The sequence below is a fragment of the Oncorhynchus masou genome, chromosome 29 (genome assembly GCF_036934945.1).
Source record: "Oncorhynchus masou masou isolate Uvic2021 chromosome 29, UVic_Omas_1.1, whole genome shotgun sequence".
In the NCBI taxonomy this organism is placed as follows: domain Eukaryota; kingdom Metazoa; phylum Chordata; class Actinopteri; order Salmoniformes; family Salmonidae; genus Oncorhynchus; species Oncorhynchus masou.
The window spans coordinates 64,354,610-64,375,910 of record NC_088240.1 but is presented as its reverse complement, the minus strand read 5'-3'; the positions used below and the strand labels follow the sequence as shown (position 1 = coordinate 64,375,910).

Sequence of the window (21,301 nt, the reverse complement as noted above, 5' to 3'; positions counted from 1 at the left end):
TTGGCGAGTAGTATGCTCGGGAGCGGTGCGCGATGTGCCCGTCTACGGACCCTGACCAGAAGATCGCTCCGTCTGCCCCTTCTATGGCGTCGTTGTTTTGGGTCGCCGGCTGGGATCCGATCCATTGTCCTGGGTGGTGGGCAAAACAGAGGATCCGCGTCGGGAAAGTCATATTCCCGGTCGTAATGTTGGTGAGTTGACGTTGCTCTTATATCCAATAGTTCCTCCCGACTGTATGTAATAAAACCTAAGATTAACTAGGATAACAATGTAAGAAATAACACATAAAAAAAATTAAAAAATACTGCATAGTTTCTGTTACGAATCCCTTTTGGCCCGACAGTCTAGGGGGGATGGTAATGAGACCCGTAACATAACTCATGCAAATTATAATAGTGACAAAGTAAAAGTGTGAACGAAATAACCACGACAACTGAAATCTACCGTCAAACTCAAGGTTTATTTGAAAACACACGGTAATGGGGGGGAGCAGGAAAAGGGGCAGAGCTGGACCCAAGGAAAGAAACAATAAGTATTCAAAAACACCCCTAAGCTAGACTAGCCTACTTTAACAACAGCTAACTAACCAAAAAATAGTGGGTGGTCCGCCCAGTTCTAACTAGTGTATTTAACAAAGTCTACCTACGGGTAGTGTATGCCCATGGGCGACTTGTCTTGGTTTCCCCTTTTCCCACCAGCAAACAAACACCATAACCAAAAACAATACTCACAGGTGAGGACAAAGTGCTATGGAGGTGCTCAAACAAAAGAGAGGTCAATACACAAAGAGAGAGTGAACCACAGAGACCTACAGACATGGCATTTACAGAGAGATTGAGCTCTAGAGTAAACAACTGACAGGGTTTTTAAACCAAGGGAAAGGAACTGTGATAGGGTAGGAAACAGGAGGAGGTGTGTCTTCTGATTGATGATTGGATTGGTGACTGATTGGGGAGTGATGATTTTCACCTGTGACGGGAGAAGGAGAGAAAAGAACACAGGATACACACACACAGGATACACACACAGGATACTGGTATCCGTAACAGTTTCCTAGGAACGCGAAGCGAGGCAGCCATCTCTGTCGGCGCCGGAACTACTGATTCATCATTTGCTCTCTAGAGAGTTCTAAGAACCCTTTTGGAACCCTTTGTTCTAAGAATGGAGGACATCATTCTGAGGGTTGCTTCCATTGAAGGACATTAGAGCACCCTGTTAGCCTGTCAGCATCGGAACATTCCCTCATTCTGCACCCGTACCAGGCAGGCCTCCGTGTGGGCCCTCGCTCCTCCTCAGCCGTGTTTCCCAGAGAAAGCAGGAGGCTCCCGGGTCACAGGGACAACATGACGGAGAACACCAGGGAAAATAAACAGAGCGCTTCCCTCCTGCCCCTCATCCTCTTGTCCCACTCACCCCCCACCAAGAAAAAGCACACCAAGCCGATATGTTTGTTTGTGGAGATGGTGAGAAGCTGTCATGATGTCATCACTAGAAGGCAGATTTTCCCTCTAGTGCTATCTGTCCCTTTCCAAGCCAAACAGATGAGATCAGATCATCTTTCCTGATGTTCCTGTCTGTGTGACCAGCCACCAATACTCCACTCCGATGCAGCTTTGGCAACCATGTCTCTGTCCTCGAGGGTTGCCGCGGCCGCTGTGTGGCTCTAAAGATACACAGTTAATCTGGTCACCTGGCATAAAGGTAGTATCTCTGGTATGACAGCAAATATAGTTCTGCACATTATTGGTCAGTTATTTTCTCTGTTAACCTTCAACCAAGAACATTTTGTATCTAGAGGAAGACATCTTGATCAGTCCAAGATTAATCTGAAGATTTATAATGAAATACATTTAATAACCATAATTGAACCATTGTGACCACTACAGCAGATTTATTCAAATGAAAAAGCTAGAAAGAGCAATAACCAAAAGTAGCACAAATGATTTAATACTACATGTGTCCAATAAACTCTCATAAAGTAGTAGTGTTTATAGTTTTGTAGTCTTTTGTGAGATACAGAGGCCATTTGGAATAGATTATCAGGTCAGACAGTACATGTGTAGTAAATGGAATGCCATTTTGCCTGGTTTTGTAGCAAACTTGAATGTTCTCGATTCATACCTGAAACTGTAGTGACATCTAGTGGTTAAAACCAAGACAAGCGTAAACCAGCAAGCATTGTCTGCTGGTCAAGGGATACCATTACTGTAGTTTGTCAATTTCTGGAAAATGTAGTGGCATTAGTAATGCAAATGTAAACCTGTGCTTAGCATTCATAATTCACAGGGAAATATCCTGGGGCTCTTTTCACAAACACAAATAGACCCCACAGAGCCCCAGGACAGCAAGACAAATCAATTTGTAAGTCGCTCTGGATAAGAGCGTCTGCTAAATGACTTAAATGTTAAATGTAAATTAGACTAAAAAAATCATGAGAAAACAAAAAGATAATTACTTGACACATTGGAAAGAATTAACATAAAAACAGAGCAAACTAGAATGCTTTTTGGCCAAAAACAGAGAGTACACAGTGGCAGAATACCTGACCCTGTGACTGATCCAAACTTAAGGAAAGCTTGAATATGTACAGACTCTGTGAGCATAGCCTTGCTATTGAGTAAGGCCACCATAGGCTGACCTGGCTCTCAAGAGAAGAGATGCTATGTGCACACTTTCCCACAAAATAAGGTGGAAACTGAGCTGCACTTCCTAACCTCCTGCCAAATGTATGACTATTAGAGACACATATTTCCCACAGATTAGACAGATCCACAAAGAATTATAAAACAAACCCAACTTTGATAAACTCTGATATCTACTGGGTGAAATACCACAATGTGTCATCACAGCAGCAAGATTTGTGACCTGTTGCCACAGAAAAGGGCAACCAGTGAAGAACAAACACCATTGTAAATACAACCCATATTTATGTTTATTAATTTTCCCTTTTGTACTTCAACTATTTTGCACATCGTTACAACACTGTATATAGACATATGACATTTGAAATGTCTTTATTATTTTGGAACTTCTGTGAGTGTAATGTTTACTGTTCATTTTTATTATTTATTTCACTTTTGTTAATTATCTACTTTACTTACCTTGGCAATGTTAACATATATTTCCCATGACAATAAACCCCTTAAATTGAATTGAAAGCCTTTCAATTGAATTGAAATTGACAGAGCGAGAGACCGAGGGATGGGGGATGCTACTGACATGTGCCACTGTCCTATCAGTTTTATATTTACGTTAGAAAAACAACATTTTGAACTGAAGCGTTCTCGCTACCAACTGACATATCTGTGTTACCATGGCTACTAAAGCATGCAGTCTGTATTAACTCCAGTTGGGGGCGAACATTTCAAAGATTTGTGCAGTGAACACATCATCACTCAGGTAGCTAGCAAAAGGTGTAGACCCTGAGCGGTGGATAGAAGGTACCCTTCTCAGTTACTTCTACAAAACGTATTTCACAGCCGAAATTTTACGAGTATGAAAACATGGTCGTAAAAACTAGAAAACAAAACGTGAAGGATCAACCGCCGCAGCCCAACGTCGACGACAGAGACATGAGTCCGTTTGTATCGCCAGGCACCGGGAAAAGTAGACGAGCAGGCAAAGGCACCCCTTTCAACAGCTTGCTTCACAATAGGAATGGACTATTTCCCGGGTTTTCATTCATCAGAAGTAAGCTTGGCCTTACTCCGTCTGCTTTTGTGAAACTCGGAATCACTCTGGTTCTTGGTAAGTGTCACACAACACATATACAGTACTTAGCAACATAGTTACAGTACTGTTAACTAGCTAACGTATCTAGTTAGCTTACGTTAGCTAGCCAACGCTAGCTCAAACAGCACAACCTCAACGACAGCTAATGTTACTGAGGTTTCTATTCCAGGCTGTGCCTCGGTCATTGGTGGCTAGCAACTTTAACATTACTGTAACTACAGCAGTTAGCTAACGGAAGTTATATTATTAAAACTAACGCTAGCTCGCTAACGTTAGCTAACTAATAATATAACAATGATTAAACCACACAACTTTCCCAATATATCATTAACTAGTTATATTTATGTTTCTCTGTATTTTCTTAGCTGCTCTGGCTGGGTATTTACATTGGTAAGTTAAGTAGCCAACCTCTAACATTTCAGGTCATTGACATGCACTTCAATGTCTTGCACGTTTCCTGTGTACATTGATTGTAGATAACTAAGGTTAGCTGGATATCCCTAAAGCCTATTTGTTGTTTCTGTAGGTACCATCTCTCACGCCTCTTTGAAAATGACAGACACTTCTCACATCTGTCAGGACTAGAAAAGGAAATGGCATTTCGGACAGAAATGGTAAGTCTTGTGGTGTTGAAAGATGACAGAAGAAGAAACAAATGAAATCATGATGACCTATTCTGTATTATTGTGTGTGATACTGTGTCTTGCAAAATCTTAGAGCTGTGTTTCTGTAGCAGGCCATGAGCCAATACCTGAGAAGGGCTTTTCTGTGGGAATTTAATCCATTTGTTATATGATCCTGTTCTAGGGTTTATACTACTCTTATTTCAAGACCATCATTGAGGCCCCAACCTTTATCAACGGCCTGTATCTGGTCATGAACGATCGGCTTACAGAGTACCCACTGGTTATAAACACACTGAAGAGGTTCAATCTCTATCCAGAGGTAACATTTGTGGAAATGGACATCCTTGGAATTTGATTGGACAACAGACTTTGTTGAGGGTCTTCATGCTGAAATCCTTCCTCCACTGCTCTTTAGGTGGTCCTGGCCAGCTGGTACAGAATCTACACAGATATAATGGAATTCTTTGGACTCCCCACCAAGATGTGTTGGTCCATCAATAGAGGAGAGGGTATGGCTCCGGTGGATGGCTGTGAAGGTACCAATGCAGTCTTGTTTGACCTGAACAGACACACACAACTTTCTAGGCCAGGTGCAATCAAACCAGAAGTATGGGAAATAATAAAGAAAATGAGTGTTATTCCTGTGCCATCCCGCTGCAGTGGTTCATCTGAAATATTAGTTGTAAAATAAAAATCATTATTGCTGCATATGAAATTGAAAGTTGGCATAACGCCAGTGTTCCACTCCGTAAGGAGAATGATGCCACAAAGCCAAACTGTTTGATTTTAATTTCAACATATATATTCCACTGCACAAGATCAATGTTCTTTTTCTGAATTGTGGCTTTCCAAATGTGCAAGTTTGACTGAATATCACTTAATTTCAGGAAAATAGAGATCTGTGTTTCCCACAGGAAGGCCATGCAGTTGCTTAGCTTATGAATAATTGCATTCCATGAGGCTATTTCTTGCTTTCTTGCATTTTTATTGAGCTGCTGCACAAAGGAAAAGCTTTCTTATTTCACTTAACACATTTCACATGTATCTGTGCCAACTTCAATGAAATCTATGAATAAGGGGTAGGTGTTTTGTGAGGGGTGGTTGTTCCCCTTTTCTACTTGTTAAACTATTCTCTTGACTTGTCATTAGCACTCCATAGCATGTTATATGCGTGGTACTTCAGTGTTATGTAGTCATATAGTTAAGACTGGCACAAGTTACACTTCTTTCTTATTAAAGGTGTGAATTATGTGAAAGCACACACAATGTAGTTTGAAGGTGCTGCTCTACATGTCAGTGCCGCCTGCCTTTTTGTTCCTGTTTCCACTAGCTGAGTGCACAGCAAATTAGAGCAGACTCAAAATGGCCCTTTATCCTCATCAGTTCAATGGTAGTGAAATGAGAGAGCCTCCCACTTCAGGAAAGCATTAAGACGCCGACTGAAGGCTTCAATGTTTCCTTTAGGCCTATGTCTTTCACTATGAGCGAGTCAGGTGTCAATCAATCATTATTCCATCATGCTTTCAAACTTCTTGTTTTGAGCCATTCCATCAGTCGACTTAGCATTTTCTAAAAAAAATAAGGTAATTTGTTTGGTACAGTAATACAACAAGCAAACAATATTCTATTATAGTAATTTTAATAGAATCTCTGGTCATGAGAATCAGTGCTTTGAAGTTATGGCCTTTGGCTATTTGAGGTCCTTGCCATTGCCAGTCTCAATCCTAATAGCCTCTCTGTTTGTGTGTGTCAGGTATGGGTGACCCCGCATACTTCTACGTGACCTTTGTGTTCCTCCTCAATGGTCTGATGATGAGTCTGTTCTTCATCTACGGGACCTACCTCAGGTAACTTAACCATTACCCTCCTTTGATTTTGTATCGGTTGGGCTCAGATTTTAAAGTAATTTAGTGACTAATATTCTAACAAAGACTGCTAAAATAAGAAAAGTTTAATCTCCCTCCCTTCCTCTCTCTAGTGGCAGTCGGCTTGGGGGTATGGTCACGGTGCTGTGTTTCTTCTTTAACCATGGAGAGGTGAGTGTGTAGCGTACAGGACCGTGAAGGTGGCGATGGGGGATGAATACAATGCAGGCAGCCATCAAAAGGATCTCTGTCTCAGACAGGCTGAGTGGTTGCTCTATTGTGTTCTTCACACCAATCGATACTGACATTTCAATCATACTCTCAGCTCTCCTGTCTCCTCTCCTCAGTTGCCACCCACTTGTCTCCTTGACCTTCTCTGTCTGTGCTGGTTTCAACGCAGAAGTGTGAATGTATCCGCATCATTATTAAAGGAGCATTGGTGCAGTGTGGGTTGTAGGATGATGACTCAATGTACTGGATGAGATTACTGGATGCGTCTTTATGTACAAATAGCTCTTCGCAGTTGTCATTGATTGATTGCGTAGCGGTACAGAAAATCCCCTCCTACGCAGCAATGTGTTGTTGCAAAATAAAGTAGGATTGTGTGTGTTTCTGTGTCAGAGCACCCGGGTCATGTGGACTCCGCCCCTGAGGGAGAGCTTCTCCTATCCCTTCCTGGTCCTGCAGATGTTACTCCTCACCCACATCCTCCGGTAACTCACCATCTCTCCTTCCTTTCTCTCCTTCTCTTTTCAATACCCTCTGGCTGCCTCTTCATGTGCTAGTCATATGTAATGTAGAGCAGCGATTCTCAACTGGTGGGTCGCGACCAAGGTTTTTGATGGTTCACGGGTGTCTGAGTAAATTGTTTTTTTTTTATATATAAAAAAATACTCCAGTCTAAACTTAAACCAGATAGAACGTGTGAATAAATGATAATGTACTTAATCCCTGAACACTTTTTCTGAAATCAAAGTAGTTTCAATATACAGCTATTAACAGTACTATTTTGGTTGATTTTTGTGTTCTCAAGCCAGTGAGGTGACTTTATTAACATTCTTCATCAAGAATATGGGCAAAATGTAATTATTGACAATGAAAGAGTTGGCTGGGAATATAATTGCTACATTAGCTATCAATATAACATTCCGTTTTTTGTTTTTTTCAAGATTGGATTTTGCCGATTCTTTTCACGGTGCGGATGTCGGGACTGAGACAACCTAGTTCAATTTGGATCCCGAGGCAAAACCAGTTGAGAACACTGATGTAGATTATATTGAGAGCTCTGCAATTGTTATGATCTCAATTCATTGTGGTCCAGATATCTGGTTTGTTAAGCTTGGTGTTTGCAATACCAAGGTTGTTGGTTCCATTCCCGCGTTGTTCACATTTTTATATTAACTCTAATTCACTTTGAGTCAAAGTGTCTGCTATTCGACCATGTTAACTTGTTCTCTAAAGCTGTCAGTGTGAGTGGAGGGCTTGGTGACTGATACATTCTGTCTAGAGGCAGCCTGAATGGGAGCATTAGAGTGTGTTCCTGTGTTAATGGGTTTCCTTAACTCTCGCCTCCTGCTCTTTTCCACATCTATTTCTGCAAAGGACACGCAACCCCAGCAGAAAGACCATGTGGGCGCTGGGCATTTCCAATTTGTGCTTCATGCTGCCCTGGCAGTTTGCCCAGTTTGTGCTGCTTACCCAGGTAAGAGAAAAAAAGAAGAGTGGAGGGAAAGGTAGAGGCTGTGAGAGGGGTGAGGAAGAGATGGGGATAGAGAGAAGGGAGGCTGTGAGAGATAGACGGAGAAAGAGATTGAGAGGGAGATGAGTAAACTGGTAAAGGGACATTGTAAAAGATGGAGACAAGGATAACAAAAAAGAGGACAGACAGTGAAAAAGGAGGGAGGGTGTGAGACGGATGGAGAATAAGACTGGAGGAGGAGCGGAGGCAGACAAAAGTGTCGAAGGTTAGTCTTTCACACAGATCTGCTGGCATCTTTGATAGCAAAGCTGTTGCTAAGCAGTCTGGCTAGATTATAATAGCAAATGTCCCTCAGCTAGCTACAGTTCCCTATCCTAATCAGATCCTTATATATGGGGATTTTACAACATACTGTAATCTAAGTACTTATAACATCTTTGTGTTGTGCTCAAAATAAGTATGTACCCTTTATTGCAATCATTTCACAGTTGTTGTATACACTACTTATTGCTTGTGTTTACACATTTGACTACTTGTTTCAGGTGGCCTCTCTCTTTGCCTCGTACATCCTGGGATACATCAGCCCCACCAAAATTCAGTCCCTCCTAGTGACACACATGGTAAATGTATTTTATGGTTCCTATCTAACCTGCACTTGTGGACGTGCATCGTAAAACAGGGCTGTACGTTTTGCTAAGGAGTGTGTTTGTGTGTGAGATTCGGTCTGTAGCTACATTACTCCTCTCCACCTCAGTTCCAGCTCTCCTAATCCTCTCAGCAACACAGGCTGTTAGTGTGGCTAGCGTAGCGGGCTGGGGCCAGTGTGCTGGAGAGATAAGAGAAGAGGCCCTTTGTATTAAGATGATGCTAGAGATTTGTGTCGTCGGAGGAGGAGGAGGAGAGACGAGAGGACATATGGCTATGAATAATTAATTCGCCTGGCAAGAAGTGGCAGCGACAAGAAAACGGGACACTCACAGGCTTGTGTCCTTGACGACCTACAGCATTGTTAAGCCCACTTTGGCTGTAACAAGTTTGGTGTGCATGTCTGTGTGTCATGACAACAGTAAAATAGTCTCAGTCGGTATTAGATTGAATGTCGTGGCCCTGCCCACCTGTGGGGGAAAACAACCTATGGTTGCCTAGGTTACCCCATTGGCAAACAGCTGAAACTTAAATGCTATTTCCTTGTTGTTTACCTGTTTTAGTCACTCACAACAACAATAAAAAAGTATGTCTAAAGATTACTTTTCAAAATTGCCTGCTCCAAAGTGTTCTCACTACTTAGAAAAACATCATATTGTAGAGCTTCCCTCATGCCCGTTGTCATGATGGTGCTAGCAGCCACGTGAGTGAGTGCTACCGACCGGCTACAGACCAGAACATTAAGCTAACCTAGAACAACAACAACAACATAAACAAACGGACTATACAGACTATAAAGAACTATACAGCTACAAGTAGTAGCATCAAGACTGACTGAAGGCTATACGTTTTTCATTTGGGATAAGTGGAGTTACAAATGGACTATAAAGGACTATACAGCCACTAGTAGTGAATGGAGTTACAGACTATAAAGGGCTATACAGCTACTAGTAGTGAGTGGAGTTACAGCCTATACAGGACTATACAGCTACTAGTAGTGAGTGGGGTTACAGACTATACAGCTACTAGTAGTGAGTGGAGTTACAAATGGACTATACAGCTACTAGTAGTGAGTGGAGTTAGACTATACAGGACTATACAGCTACTAGTAGTGAGTGGGGTTACAGACTATACAGCTACTAGTAGTGAGTGGAGTTATACACGGACTATACTAAACAAGTTAAATGTCTTACCTGTGATGAAATGTTTTCCACACATACTGTAGCTACGTATAGTGTACTTGGACACTGGGTCTCCATACTTCCCACTTTCCCACACCGAATAGCCTGAAGTCATAGGGCTCATCTCGCAGGCTCTATTTCCCTACGTGGAAGTATTGTGAACCGTAGGTTGGGATTTTTGACCTGGTTACATGTACGTTGAACAACACAACAGCTTTTTACTTTTCTGTATACCATCAAATCTATGATAATGTTGTCCCTTTTACACTGGGGGTCAATGGGAACGAATGTTTGTTTTCCCCAATTTGTGGGTGTGGTCAAGGGGAATTCCTTATTAGGTGAATATCGACTCGGACTATGTCACCAACCTTCTTTCCACTCCATCGCCAGATCTCACTTGCCGTGTGCTTTGTTCTGATGTTTGGAAACTCCATGCTGCTGACATCATTCTACGCATCCTCGCTGGTCTCCATTTGGGTGAGCTGGACTAACACTCTCCTCGTGCTTTCAATGTGTAGAGGATGTCTTTTATGTTAATGATGTGATGTTGAAAACGGTATGGTGTTGAAATCAGTTCCTTCCTGGTTGCAGGGAATAATTGCCCTGCGGGACAAATTTGCAGAAGCCTTCAAACCTGGCCTCATCACATGGGTAAGTGGACATAAGTGTGTGGACATGTTTAACTATACCTGTGGGGGGTGTAGAATTAGTGTTTTGGGGTTGGGTTAGGGAAAATAGGATTTTATAGGATTTTGAATGGGAATCAATTGTGTGTGTCCACAATGTTAGTAAAACAAGATTGCGTGAGTGTGTGCGCGGGCACGTGTGTGTGTGTGTGTGTGTGTGTGTCTTCTGGTTGACCTGTGCTCACAACTTCCGGCGCCGACAGAGATGGCCGCCTCGCTTCGCGTTCCTAGGAAACTATGCAGTTTTATGTTTTTTTACGTGTTGTTATTTCTTACATTAGTACCCCAGGTCATCTTAGGTTTCATTACATACAGTCGAGAAGAACTACTGAATATAAGATCAGCGTCAACTCACCATCAGTACGACCAAGAATATGACTTTCGCGAAGCGGATCCTGTGTTCTGCCTTTCAACCAGGACAACGGAATGGATCCCAGCCGGCGACCCAAAAACGACTCCGTAAAAGAGGGAAACGAGGCGGTCTTCTGGTCAGAGTCCGGAGACGGGCACATCGTGCACCACTCCCTAGCATTCTTCTCGCCAATGTCCAGTCTCTTGACAACAAGGTTGATGAAATCCGAGCAAGGGTAGCATTCCAGAGGGACATCAAAGACTGTAACGTTCTTTGCTTCACGGAAACATGGCTCACTGGAGAGATGCTATCCGAAGCGGTGCAGCCAGCGGGTTTTTCCACGCATCGCGCCGACAGAAACAAACATCTTTCTGGTAAGAAGAGGGGCGGGGGCGAATGCCTTATGGCTAGCGATGTGGTGTGATCATAGAAACATACAGGAACTCAAATCCTTCTGTTCACCTGATTTAGAATTCCTCACAATCAAATGTCGACCGCATTATCTACCAAGAGAATTCTCTTCGATTATAATCACAGCTGTATATATTCTCCCCCAAGCAGACATATCGATTGCTCTGAACAAACTTTATTTGACTCTTTGCAAACTGGAATCCATACATCCTGAGCCTGCATTCATTGTAGCTGGGGATTTTAACAAGGCTAATCTGAAAACAAGACTCCCTAAATTGTATCAGCATATCGATTGCGCAACCAGGGCTGGCAAAACCTTGGATCATTGTTATTCTAACTTCCACGACGCATATAAGGCCCTGCCCCGCCCTCCTTTCGGAAAAGCTGACCACGACTCCATTTTGCTGATCCCTGCCTACAGACAGAAACTAAAACAAGAAGCTCCCACGCTGAGGTCTGTCCAACGCTGGTCCGACCAAGCTGATTCCACACTCCAAGACTGCTTCCATCACGTGGACTGGGATATGTTTCGTATTGCGTCAGACAACAACATTGACGAATACGCTGATTCGGTGTGCGAGTTCATTAGAACGTGCATTGAAGATGTCGTTCCCATAGCAACGATTAAAACATTCCCTAACCAGAAACCGTGGATTGATGTCAGCATTCGCGTGAAACTGAAAGCGCGAACCACTGCTTTTAATCAGGGCAAGGTGACTGGTAACATGACCGAATACAAACAGTGCAGCTATTCCCTCCGCAAGGCTATCAAACAAGCTAAGCGTCAGTATAGAGACAAAGTAGAATCTCAATTCAACGGCTCAGACACGAGGTATGTGGCAGGGTCTACAGTCAATCACGGACTACAAGAAGAAAACCAGCCCAGTCACGGACCAGGATGTCTTGCTCCCAGGCAGACTAAATAACTTTTTTGCCCACTTTGAGGACAATACAGTGCCACTGACACGGCCTGCAACGAAACCATGCGGACTCTCCTTCACTGCAGCCGAGGTGAGTAAAACATTTAAACGTGTTAACCCTCGCAAGGCTGCAGGCCCAGACGGCATCCCCAGCCGCGCCCTCAGAGCATGCGCAGACCAGCTGGCTGGTGTGTTTACGGACATATTCAATCAATCCCTATACCAGTTCCCACATGCTTCAAGAGGGCCACCATTGTTCCTGTTCCCAAGAAAGCTAAGGTAACGGAGCTAAACAACTACCGCCCCATAGCACTCACTTCCGTCATCATGAAGTGCTTTGAGAGACTAGTCAAGGACCATGATGTATACCTGTGCTGCTGAGTTTGACTTCATGGAAATTGAGGTATGAAAGACACTTGGCCCTATTTGGCATAGCAACACAGCACTAGTGTCCACCCTACCTGACACCCTAGACTCACTCCAATTTGCTTACCGCCCAAATAGGTCCACAGACGATGCAATCTCAACCACACTGCACACTACCCTAACCCATCTGGACAAGAGGAATACCTATGTGAGAATGCTGTTCGTCGACTACAGCTCGGCATTTAACACCATAGTACCCTCCAAGCTCGTCATCAAGCTCGAGACCCTGGGTCTCGAACCCACCCTGTGCAACTGGGTACTGGACTTCCTAACGGGCCACCCCTGGGGGTGAGGGTAGGCAACAACATCTCCACCCCGCTGATCCTCAACACTGGGGCCCCACAAGGGTGCGTTCTGAGCCCTCTCCTGTACTCCCTGTTCACCCACGACTGCGTGGCCACGCACGCCTCCAACTCAATCATCAAGTTTGCGTGGTAGGCTTGATTACCAACAACGACGAGATGGCCTACAGGGAGGAAGTGAGGGCCCTCGGAGTGTGGTGTCAGGAAAATAACCTCACACTCAACGTCAACAAAATTAAAGAGATGATTGTGGACTTCAGGAAACAGCAGAGGGAACACCCCCCTATCCACATCGATGGAACAGTAGTGGAGAGGGTAGTAAGTTTTAAGTTCCTCGGCATACACATGACAGACAAACTTAATTGGTCCACTCACACAGACGGCATCGTGAAGAAGGCGCAGCAGCGCCTCTTCAACCTCAGGAGGCTGAAGAAATTCGGCTTGTCACCTAAAGCACTCACAAACTTCTACAGATGCACAATCGAGAGCATCCTGGCGGGTTGTATCACCGCCTGGTATGGCAACTGCTCCCCCCAAAACCGTAAGGCTCTCCAGAGGGTAGAGAGGTCTGCACAACGCATCACCGGGGGCAAACTACCTGCCCTCCAGGACACCTACACCACCCGATGTTACAGGAAGGCCATAAAGATCATCAAGGACAGCAACCACCCGAGCCACTGCCTGTTCACCCCGCTATCATCCAGAAGGCGAGGTCAGTACAGATGCATCAAAGCTGGGACCGAGAGACTGAAAAGCAGCTTCTATCTCAAGGCCATCAGACTGTTAAACAGCAACCACTAACATTGAGTGGCTGCTGCCAACACACTGACTCAACTCCAGCCACTTTAATAATGGGAATTGATGGGAAAAGATGTAAAATATATCAATATATCACTAGCCACTTTAAACAATGCTACCTAATATAATGTTTACATACCCTACATTATTCATCTCATATGTATACGTATATACTGTACTCTATATCATCTACTGCATCCTTATGTAATACATGTATCACTAGCCACTTTAACTATGCCACTTTGTTTACATACTCATCTCATATGTATATACTGTACTCGATACCATCTACTGTATCTTGCCTATGCTGCTCTGTACCATCACTCATTCATATATCTTTATGTACATATTCCTTATCCCCTTACACTGTGTATAAGACAGTAGTTTTGGAATTGTTAGTTAGATTACTTGTTGGTTATTACTGCATTGTCGGAACTAGAAGCACAAGCATTTCGCTACACTCGCATTAACATCTGCTAACCATGTGTATGTGACAAATAAAATTTGATTTGATTTGTCTGCTCTCAGGTCATGCAGGGCCTGGTATGGGTTGTCTCCACTGTCATTCTCAAGTTCATGCTGTCAACCGTCTTTGGAGCCTCTGATGATGTAAGTCTTTAAAAATAGCCCTGAGCATTTGAAACAAGCTAGCTATATTGCCTTACATGTTGGTTCCTTTTCTGGAAGAATCACTGCATTTTGAAACAAGCCTTCACTCAATAGTATGATAGTAATAAAAGTAAACAGGAATATGTATTTGAAATTGCAGCTATTTTTACTACAACTTTCTCTCTCCCAGGCTCACATCAGTAGCTTAATAAAGTCCAAGTTTACCAGCTACAAGGACTTTGACACCATGATGTATACCTGTGCTGCTGAGTTTGACTTCATGGAAATTGAGGTATGAAAGACACTTGGCCCTATTTGGCATAGCAACACAGCACTAGTGTTAGAAGGGATCCTTTTGTAGTATTTGGCTGTTCATTTTGTAAAGGTCATGTAATGTGTGTGTGTGTGTGTGTGTGTGTGTGTCAGAAATAAATGTTTTTATCCAGTCGATCTGACGTGTGTAACATTGCTCTTCTCTTCTCAGACCCCACTGCGCTACATCAAGACACTGCTGCTCCCCATCAACATGCTGGTGGTTGCTGTCATAGCAGGACGTGTAAGACTTCATTTGTGTGCCATACACCAGGCACTCCACACAATCCACTGTTAGTGAACAAGGCAGGCATCCTTTAAATGTGATTTCTCCCATTCTGCTCTGGGCTTGCCTGTTGAGCTCAATTTGTCATATTTGAGGCAGGCTTGAAGAAACGGCAAGAGAATTATGTTCCAAAATTATTCAAGAATCTCCTCGAGCATGTCCAAATGTGTCAGTTTGATCTAATTGTGTGTCAAATGCAGAATCAATAAGACAAGTCCGGGTCTCCCGAGTGGCGCAGCGGTCTAAGGCACTGAAGTGCTTGAGGCATCACTACAGATCCGGGTTCGATCCAGGGCTGTCGCAGCCGGCCGCAACTGGGAGGCGCATGAAGCAACGCATAATTGGCCCAGCGTCGTCTGGCCTGGATGTTCTTGTCCCATCGTGCTCTAGTGACTCCTGTGGCGGGCCAGAAGCCTGCACACTGACACGGTCTCCAGTTTTACTGTGTTTCCTCTGGTGCGGCTGGTTTCCGGGTTAAGCAAAGCAGTGCGGATTGGCAGGGTTGTGTTTCGGAGGACGCGTGGCTCTCAACTTTCGCCTCTCCCTAGACTGTATGGGAGTTGCGGCGATGGGACAAGACTGTAACTACCAATGGGATATCACGCAATTGGGGAGAAAAGGGGGCATTCTGTTTGATCGCTTTGCTAATAAAGAAATGTAGGGCTTCTTAATAGTGACACTGGTGAAAATGGTTAATTATTTAATACTTGCTGTGAGTATGCTCACTGTTAGCATATAATAGAAGGCGGAGTCATCCTCGTCAACGTTATAACCCTTCTGAGGTTGGTCTTTTTATTTGTGACACTGTTTGTCTCTTCTCCTACTCTGTACAGACCATCCAGGATGTTGTGAGGTTCCTGAGGGAAGGAGAGAAGTATTCTGTCAAACCTGAAGACGATGACGACGATGAAGAGTGAGTATATTTCCCTCTGTCCTCTCTGTGAAATTCACCCTCTTAACAGCACAAGTCAAAACGTAAACGTCTGTGTGTATTTTGCCCATTCATTCTTATAAAGACCACGTAACTTGACAAAACAACTTTTTCAAATCTTTCACAGGCCAGAAATGTTGGCAAAAGGAGAGGTAAGCAAGCATCCTGATTTCCCTGAATGTTACTGCTGTATACATCAGAGTCTCCTCACGTTATATGATTCAAGCCTTCTGTTTTCTTAAATGCGGTAATGTTTATCTGCTTCAGCTACAATAATGATCATCATTGCCTGCATACAGAGGCAATCTTCACCTGCCAGTTAAATTGCTAGCTTTATTATCAGTTCCTAACCATTTCTTTCTCTCGCTTCCTCCATCCATCCCCCAATCTTGTTCTCTCCCTGTGCCCTTCAACCCTCATTCTCTACCTGGGCTCTCTCTCTCTGTCATGGTGTCAGCTGGTGTACCATAGCCTACAGTTGATAGCGTTTGCAGTGCTGGCGATGCTCATCATGCGTCTCAAGCTCTTCCTCACGCCCCACATGTGCATCATGGCCTCCTTGATCTGCTCCAAACAGGTCAGTCCCTGACACGACGCAACGAGATTAACACACCACAATTAGCACTGACACCACACATATACCGCAGAGTTTTTTTAATTTGACCTTTTATTTAACTAGGCAAGTCAGTAAAGAACAAATTCTTATTTTCAATGACGGCCTAGGAACAGTGGGTTAACTGCCTTGTTCAGGGGCAGAATGACAGATTTTTACCTTGTCAGCTCGGGGATTCGATCTTGTAACCTTTCGGTTACTAGTCCAACGCGCTAACCACTAGGCTACCTGCCGCCCCTGCATAACGTTACCAAAGATGGATCACAACACCACCACCACCAAAGACCTTCATCACAGACACACTACAGACCTGTGTTCTCTGTGATGCTTATGTGTTGTCTGTCTGTGTCAGTTGTTTGGCTGGATAGGGGAGAAGTTCAAGCTCCACATGATGGTGTTTGGCATCCTGTCCATCATGGCCATGCAGGGCGCGGCCAACCTGCAGGCCCAGTGGGGCATCATGGGAGAATTCAGCAACCTACCCCAGGAGCAGCTGCTGGACTGGATCAAAGACAACACCCGGCCCAGTGAGTGGTGTCTTCATCCTACGTCTGAAACCAACCCCCTGGCACTCGAGACAAACTTGTTTTTTAAAATCATGCTAAATGGAATCCTTCGTTATGGAATTGACTAATCTGACTAGGTTGGATTGGTGAAAGCAATTGGCTGGTCACCTCACTTTCAGGTATCCAGTCCCTCTCAGATCACCCATGCCTTTGTGGACTCTTCCCTTAGATGTGCTGTTTTGTTTTGTGTGTGGTGTAGACGCTGTGTTTGCTGGAGCCATGCCCACCATGGCCAGTGTGAAGCTGTCAGCCGGCCGGCCCATCGTCAATCACCCACACTACGAGGATGCTGGACTGAGGTGTGGACAGAACATTGATACTACTGTACTAGCTATGTGCTAGGCTAACACCAATTCAGCGTTGTCTAAACGTTAAGGTCTGTTCCACTCAGGGAGAGGACCAAGCTGGTGTACGCCATGTACAGCCGCAAGTCTGCCGAGGTGGTGAAGAGGAACCTGATGCAGATGGAGGTGGACTACTTTGTCCTGGAGGACTCGTGGTGCACCCGCCGTTCCAGGTAACCCTGGGTGGCCTTCCCGTCAGTAATCCACTGCTGTTTACACTGTCATATGTTCTTGTGACATTGTCAACAAGTCATTCCAGTCAGTACAGGGTATTTTTACCAACTCACTCTGAAATGACTCTGAATTGAACTGAACCCAATTCTGCTGCCAAGTGACCTTTTGAACAATCTGTTTCGTGGTCAGTTAATCACAATGTTTTTGTTTAGTTTGTTTCTTTGCTGAAATATTTCTCTTTCTCTGCCTCTCTTCCCCCCCCTTCTTGGCTTTCTCTGTGCTCTCCCCAGGCCTGGCTGCAGTATGCCTGAGATCTGGGATGTGGAGGACCCTCAGAACGCTGGGAAAGTGCCCCTCTGTACGCTCATGTCCAGGGACTCCAGGCCCCACTTTGCCACTGTCTTTCACAACAACGTTTACAAGGTTCTAAAAGTTCCCAAAGCAGCTAAAGAGCTCAGATAACAGCAGGGTCGGCCTGTTTTTGGTGCTACCTTCTAGTATTTCCACCGACCTGGTGCGTGTTTTTATATAGTTCCTTTTCCTGTTGGTCTGTCTCCCTTTGGAGGTACCACTGCCACAGCTGCGTTTTACCTCTCCCTTTTTGAGGCTCTATTAGAGCAGTGGACTGACGTGATGGGCTAGATAAGAGTCCCCACTCGTTGTATAAGCATTTTATTTTATGCGAGCTTATACTAAAGTTGTTCTTAATGACTGAATTAGTTTTATTTTAGTGTGTATTAGTACATTTTGGATGTCAGGCATATTTAGTTTTTGTACTTTTGTGCCCTTTTTTTTTTGCGTATTAAGAATTGTCATTATTTAGACTGTTATTTTTTGATTCACTGGTGTGTGTAATAATTTTGTTATTTGCCAAAGCAAAGTGTAGTTACTATAACTACTAGTGTTACAGCTGCAAGTGTCAGGTTAATGTAGCACACCTGAAAAGTTATTTTTAAGAGAAGCGGAATATGATAATCTGCAAAAAGATTTTTCCCAACAACCCATTGCAACTTGTAGCAGTGCAGTATTTTAAGCATTAGTGTAATGACCTACCACCAAATATCAGTGGTTTAGGACCCTGTATTCACACACAGAAAACACTTAGGCATCTTTTGGAGTTTTTAGTCATGCCAATTTAGCGTCATTGCTTTGTACTCCACCACACAGGAAGTTACGTCATGAATTTGTAGCATTTTTTGCACCTCAAAAAGTGGCCTTTGCACATGTCACGAGAGCAACATATTAGAATTCAACAATGTATTATCACCCAACATTTTCAATTTTTTTGCTTGCGGTTACTTCCCCATTTAATTTTAGGGACATAGCTGTGAAGGACTACACCACTCTGTTGACTCCACTTTACACTCGATAGCACTGGTGTGCTCTACCCACTTAAAACCACTGTCCCCTTTTGTTCATGCAGCTGTGAAAGTCCCTTTGCCACGCTGAGGTCAAGGGTCAAACAGGAGAGTGCTCCACTTAACCGGAGTGTCCTTCTCATTATCCCTGTCACTCACTCTGCCTTTTACCAGTGTGGCATTGAAGTTACTTAAAACAACCCCAGTGTAATCATTCCAGTGTAAAAGCTACAGTATTGTTGGGTACAAATCATCTCACCAATACAGGTGAGGCTTTTTAGCAATAAGCATAGTTAGTTACTCATAAAGACTGTTTAAGGTTTATACATTTTATACATCATTCATCAATTGTAATAGTATCAAGCGGCGGTTTCAATTAAATGCAAGGTGGAAGCTAGAAGTTTATTTCAATGTATTCTACTATTTCTGTGACCGTTCATGAATAGCACAGCAGGTGCTTATGGTGTTTTATGCTAAGTTTATTTTTGGTTATGTCCAAGATATACAGTAAGGTACTGAAGTGATCTTGAAAGCAAAGTGCCCATTTTTAGTGGTGGGGTGGTGACCACCTAACCTGAAATATCTCAAATTTGAGTGACAGATCTAGCTTTGTCTAATGCTTGTCTATTTAATCTGTATTTTGAAAATAAAATGTTCATCAGCGTCTTTCTTTCTCTTATTTTTAACAGTGAAACTATTGAGTTAAAGTTGGTGCTGTTTGATAATTTGAGAGAATTGGATATTTCATTCACTAAATGGTTTCTGGATTCACAGTAATAAGCCTTTATTACTAGAATATACAATTGAATACAAATGTGACTGTTTTTATAGTGCGACGGCCACCTCTAACAAAGAACATTTGAGGTTCCACTGGGTATGACAAGAAATAGTGAGTGACTTTCAGAAATATCTCAACATAAGTGTTCAAACCCCTGAGTCAATATTTTGTAGAAGCACTTTCGGCAGCGATTACAACAGTCAGTCTTTCTCTAAGTCTTTAAGACCGAGATCATCAATTATATTCACCTGCAGGATGATTTTTACTTGAGTGGATGTTCAGGGACATAATTGCAAATAATTTGTAAACTGCAAATTGACTGCAAGAAGTACAAACAGATATTTTATTAAAACATTTTAAAACCATGCTTTCATTTGTATACGGTCACAAATATCTCTGGATGTGGGAATACTTTGGAACAGATTTCCAAAACTAAAATCACTTGGAGCTGATTTGCTGGTGTTTTTACAGTATTTTATGTCCACAATTTTTTAAATAATATATACAGCACCAATCAAAAGTTTGGACACCTACTCATTCAAGGATTTTTCTTTATTGTTTTACTATTTTCTACATTAGAATAATAGTAAATACATCAACACTATTAAATAACACTTATGAAGTCATGTAGTAACCAACAAAGTGTTGAACAAATCAAATTATATTTGAGATTCTTCAGCCACCCTTTGCCTTGATGACAGCTCTGCACACCCTTGGCATTCTCTCAACCAGCTTCATGAGGAAATGACCTAGAATGCATTTCAATTAACAGGTGTGCCTTGTTAAAAGTTAATTTGTGGAATTTCTTTCATTCTTAATGCGTTTGAGCCAATCAGTTGGGGTGGTATACAGAAGGTGGCCCTATTTTGTAAAAGACCAAGTCCATATTATGGCAAGAACAGCTCAAATAAGCAAAGAGAAACAACAGTCCATCGTTACTTTAAGACATGAAGGTCAGTCAATGTGGAACATTCAAGTGCTGTTGCAAATACCATCAAGCACTATGATGAAACTGGCTCTCATGAGGACCGCCACAGGAAAGGAAGACCCAGGGTTACCTCTGCTGCAGAGGATAAGTTCATTACAGTTAACTGCACCTAAGAATGCATCCCAAATAAGTGCTTCACAGAGTTCAAGTAAAAGACACATCTCAACAACTGTTCAGATGAGACTGCATGAATCAGGCCTTCATGGTCGAATTGCTGCAATGAAACCACTACTAAAGTACACCAATAAGAAGAAGAGACTTGCTTGGGCCAAGAAACATGAGCAATGTACATTAGACCGGTGGAAATCTTGTCATTTGGTCTGATGAGTTCAAATTTGACATTTTTGGAACCAACTGCTGTGTCTTTGTGAGACCCAGAGTAGGTGAACAGATGATCTCTGCATGCTTAGTTCCCACCGTGAACCAGAGAGGTGGTGTGATGGTGAGGGTGCTTTGCTGGTGACACTGACAGTGATTTATTTAGAATTCAGTTTCATCATGTTTTTTTGTGGCTGCACTTGAAGAAACTTTCAAAGTTCTTGAAATTTTCCGGATTGACTGACCTTCGTTTATCTTTGTTTATTTGAGTTGTTCTTGCCATAATATGGACTTAGTCTTTTAATAATATAACCCTCGGGTCAAATTTGGGGAATATCATCTGCGGGCCACCAGTCGGGGAACCCTGCTCTAAATTTGGCC

The 21,301-nt window shown here is 43.1% G+C and overlaps 1 protein-coding gene across 1 annotated transcript; it reads left to right on the top strand.

Annotated features, from left to right (window-relative positions):
- The first annotated feature begins 3,354 nt into the window (after positions 1-3,354).
- On the top strand, positions 3,355-19,502 carry LOC135520275 (protein C-mannosyl-transferase DPY19L1-like). The gene is made up of 22 exons (XM_064945699.1): positions 3,355-3,747; positions 4,098-4,122; positions 4,259-4,346; positions 4,540-4,677; positions 4,774-4,894; positions 6,112-6,205; positions 6,337-6,394; positions 6,845-6,936; positions 7,826-7,925; positions 8,465-8,542; positions 10,139-10,225; positions 10,340-10,399; positions 14,172-14,252; positions 14,443-14,544; positions 14,737-14,808; positions 15,684-15,763; positions 15,909-15,933; positions 16,239-16,358; positions 16,747-16,921; positions 17,160-17,259; positions 17,352-17,477; positions 17,769-19,502. Exons 1-22 carry the CDS (start codon positions 3,504-3,506, stop codon positions 17,938-17,940), a joined length of 2,238 nt encoding a protein of 745 aa, XP_064801771.1. The 5' UTR covers positions 3,355-3,503; the 3' UTR covers positions 17,941-19,502.
- Positions 19,503-21,301: the final 1,799 nt, after the last annotated feature.

Bases quoted from the DNA above. Each gene is read 5' to 3' on its own strand.
- LOC135520275 (XM_064945699.1), top strand. From the start codon at position 3,504: ATGGTCGTAAAAACTAGAAAACAAAACGTGAAGGATCAACCGCCGCAG. The intron at 4,895-6,111 runs GTACCAATGCAG...TGTGTGTGTCAG, and splicing joins TCCGGTGGATGGCTGTGAAG to GTATGGGTGACCCCGCATAC. The intron at 17,478-17,768 runs GTAACCCTGGGT...TGCTCTCCCCAG, and splicing joins TGGTGCACCCGCCGTTCCAG to GCCTGGCTGCAGTATGCCTG.